We start from the raw sequence: 4,162 nt of genomic DNA, 5'->3' as shown, positions 1-4,162 counted from the left end.
CAAATGCAACTGTAGGTTTTTTTCCCCAAAACTTTGTCTTCAAAATAAGGGTGCGTCTTATATTCCGAAAAATACGGTAATATACCAATTTTCATTTAAAAAAAATAAATAAAAATATTCTACTATTACTAGCATAAAATTGTTATTTTTGAGATTCTGTTAGTTTGGTGATTCTTTTTTAAAACATAATGCATATTGTAACAAAAACTACTGAAGATAAACCAACAACGTGACATGTTTCCCTTAAGGAGAGAAAACTATTATTTATATGTCTTTTACTTTGTGTTCTTCTAAGTAACGGCTTGTAAAATGAAAAGTATGTTATAAAATGCAAACAATAACAATAACTGTTTGATATGTAATATAGTGTTATCAACTCCAAAGTATGACGATATTAAAACACTTTAAAATCTCACCTCTAAGTATATTGATAACTGGTGTGCTGACATTAATAGTGAAGTAATCAACATTCATCAACAGGGCGAATATAAGTAAAACCAAACTTTTCCACTAAAGTTTCATTTATGATTTCATTCTCGACAAAAAAATATAAATAACAATACTTTCGTTCTTCGTCGAACCCGGCGCTTCTGCATGCTGAACTTACGTCCTGACAAAATATGAAGCATTCCTCCAACGTTAAGGCTGATTTTCCTTCTATAATGAGTTTCGCCTTCAGATCTGTATCTCGAATTGCAACATAGGACACTAGAACGATTTAAGGTTTATTAAATACAAAGTGAAATTCGCATCATCTACATACAATCTACAACGTTATCATACGTTCTTTATAGTCATTATGATGTAAAACATTAACTTCGATCAACAAAAGTAATGAAACTACTTTGTTCTGTACAAAACAAAAAAAAAGCTTAAGTTTGTTAACGAAACAAGGAAAAACATGGTTGTTTAAGTACTGAGTGATATGTTTTGTTATTTTATTCACTGTCTCATATTGTTGACTAGTCTAGTTAATCATAATGCCATTTCTAATCCTTTATATCGGATATCTGATTACTGCAACAACATGTAACATTTACGAAAAGTTAGAAGTCTTACTTACTTTTCTCACAGTCCAATCCACAGTACTCAGGTGGACAAGAACAGATATGTTGACGAAAAGTGCCATTTCTTATGGAAGGCGTGATGTCTTCACAAGTCCCTCCGTTCTGACAAGGTCTGTCTGAACACTTCAGGAGCTGTATATAGGAACATGGGACATGCTGATAAACATAACGCTATTGATAATAGGTAGGCAAACAACGAAATATAAGCCTAACCAAGAATTCTATTGATTGTGGAATAGACTACATGTTTCGACAGAACATTGGTTTGTCTGAAAAATGTTCTGTCAAAACATTTAGTCTATTCCACCATAAATAAAATGTATTATGTTTATAAATCGTTGTTTCCCTACTTATTATTATATTATTATAATTTGCCTCCTTATAAGTACGACGCTATTGGGCTGTTTTGCTTTTCATATTATATATATATATTTTTTAACATGTTTGCATAAGTTAAGGACTTCTACTCATGTATTTAGTATTAACATCTGATCAAACCAAGCTACCTAGGTAGACCATAATTAAAATTAACCTTATGATCAGAATATCTAATTAAATAAACTGTTCTTTAGTTCTTACTTATAAAGATTAAAATGCATAGTTTTATCATTTGGATAAATATCTCATTCGGCCAGCTTAGAAGAATTGGGTTAGCCCTAAATCTATATAATAAGATGACGCCGCAAAATAATATTTATAATAAAAATATAATGACAAATAGTTAAACATAATAAAAATAGATACACTACAAATTCTAATCAATAATGTTAATGAAAATAATATTTAAAAAATTGTTTGCTTGTTTTAGCATAAAGCTACATAATGGGCTATACGTGCTTGATCTACCACGGAGTTTAGGGTTGTAATTCCGTATACTAACCGTTGATCTACTGGAGTATACCTTACCTACGGAACACATAAACACTGTTGGTTAGTTTCATGTAATATCATAGACTTGATAACTACGCTAATCGTTACACAGTTCTCGCTAACAATGAAAGCCCGAAGGTTTAACTTTACAGTAGTCCGACAACAAATATTTATGAAAATACAAAATATTAAATAGCAAATTGAGTGAATGAAATAATCGTACAATAATAGTAGAATATTGGTACTCTAACTGAAACATAACCACGTTAAATGTAATAATTTACTAAAAAATACTATAAGGTCTCTCTAACACAACTAACCCGACCTTAACATCTGTCACACTACACATAAAGAGGTAGCAGGACGTCAGAAATAATGTTAAAACTCATGTTCTAGCTGTTAAGATAGAGATAAAAAAAGCTCACAATAATAATAAGAATAACACTTATTAAAAGGCGTAGCAACAATGGTAACTATGACAATTAAATTCGTTAACAAAATGTAATGTAACTTAACTGATGAAGTAATGTTATACCACATAGCTGTTATATGGCCTACATTATCTGTAGCAAGACTTAAACTAATGGATAGTAAAACTAAGGTGGTCACTATACTAATGAGGTTTATTGTTACCTTAAACAGTATGTTCAACAGAATTGTTAAATTTTGAATGTTGGTAAGTTCGTGAACAATAGGAAGACACATGTAAGAGGATAAATTACATTCGCAATGAGAGGATCGAATGGTATGTAACCTTTCAATGGTTATATTATTTTACAAATATTAATTACAGTATAGATTCTGCTGCCAAAGGCTCTCTTGCAAAAGTGGTTAATCGAGAATTTGGTGCCTTATGCAACTGCTTATGTTATCTATCCTTAAAGCCTGAATAAACCTTATTTTTATATTCATAGCAGTTATTCTAGGTTTAACTGATGACAAATAGCAAGTAACAACTAGAATCCACAAAGGATTATAGCATTATTTCTTCAGTCTCATATAAATGAAGGCTTTTTTTTTCAGACTTACAGAACGTCAAACACAATTATGCCACCTATTGTGGTCTAATGACTCTAATCTGTGTTGCCAAAAAGTCTCTGGCACTTTGAATATACGTCACATAACAGAGAAACTTACCTTAACATAAACATTATTACCCGGAAAATGTGAGAATAAAGACATGTCTTCGTACAACTTGGGTAACAGATCACATTCCGATCCATTTGGTCTATGATTAATAGCCCCACATTGTTCTTCTTTAGCGCATGCTACAAGACAGTCATTACGATCAGTTGTCTTCAGTTCAGTTAAAACTGGATTATTCGGTTTGTGATCAACTGCAATATTCTTGAATTTCCGGAATCTAAGAAAAGTAACTTTCTCAGATGAAACTAGGACCGAAATGAAAACTAATATGACAAACTTCATCACGACGCTCTTCTGTCAACGACGCTCTTTTGTCAATGATCAACTATCTAATTCTGAATATGCTGATACAAAGTTGCGTGTTTTATTATATTTAGCTCTTAACTACATTACAACGCACGCGCAATTCTGATTCTGGTTGACATGAGAACACATTATTAAAAAAACATATAACATAACAAGGAGTGGATAATGTGTAGGAATAGGTTATTTGATGGATCATACATTATATACGTCATAAATGAAAGTTTCTTTATTCGCCATTAACCAACCACACTATTTCTAAACTACAAGTAAAACAGTTAGTGCTTGAAGTTCACGGAGATGTACAATGTGCTTTGATTTGCAAGTTTAATCTACTTTAGGCCGAGTGTTTCCCAATGGACCTGACAGTCCTAGGTTTGCGCCAGTTACCGTAAAATAATAAAAAAAAAGTTGATAATCTGGGTGTGTTATAAGAAGAACGACGGCCATATTCAATTATTCAACTCAGTAGATCAAGATTTAGTGATGGGTGAAGTTAGTTGACTAGCTCTAGTCTATCTCTTCAATAGACAGATATCCATCGAGTATTTCTGCGCCATATTCAAAGAGAGAAAAAGAATGATAGAAGGAATTAGGTTATGAATACCAGCAGTTAGATCGACTGTTCAGAATGTAATGACGATTTTGAATATTTACAAATGTACATTTTATCTTTGTAAACTATTGAAAAATAATTTGAAACTACAAAAAATCCTCTTCTAAAGTTGTGCATGCCATGAGTAGTACAACCCGTTTCGTATCTCAAAAATGCTCAC

The 4,162-nt window shown here is 31.8% G+C and overlaps 1 protein-coding gene across 1 annotated transcript; it reads right to left on the bottom strand.

Annotated features, from left to right (window-relative positions):
• Window positions 1-92: 92 nt before the first annotated feature.
• On the bottom strand, window positions 93-3,365 carry LOC111086211 (venom prothrombin activator trocarin-D-like). Its single transcript, XM_022388156.1, has 3 exons — window positions 3,075-3,365; window positions 1,064-1,199; window positions 93-708 (listed from the first exon to the last, which is right to left on the bottom strand). The coding sequence occupies exons 1-3, from the start codon at window positions 3,363-3,365 to the stop codon at window positions 464-466; spliced, it is 672 nt and encodes a 223-aa protein (XP_022243864.1). The 3' UTR covers window positions 93-463.
• Between the last annotated feature and the right edge of the window lie 797 nt (window positions 3,366-4,162).

Source organism: Limulus polyphemus, unplaced genomic scaffold (assembly GCF_000517525.1).
Source record: "Limulus polyphemus unplaced genomic scaffold, Limulus_polyphemus-2.1.2 Scaffold927, whole genome shotgun sequence".
Taxonomy (NCBI): Eukaryota; Metazoa; Arthropoda; class Merostomata; order Xiphosura; family Limulidae; genus Limulus; species Limulus polyphemus.
The sequence above is the reverse complement of the archived record's forward strand: the minus strand, read 5'-3'. Positions and strand labels throughout refer to the sequence as shown.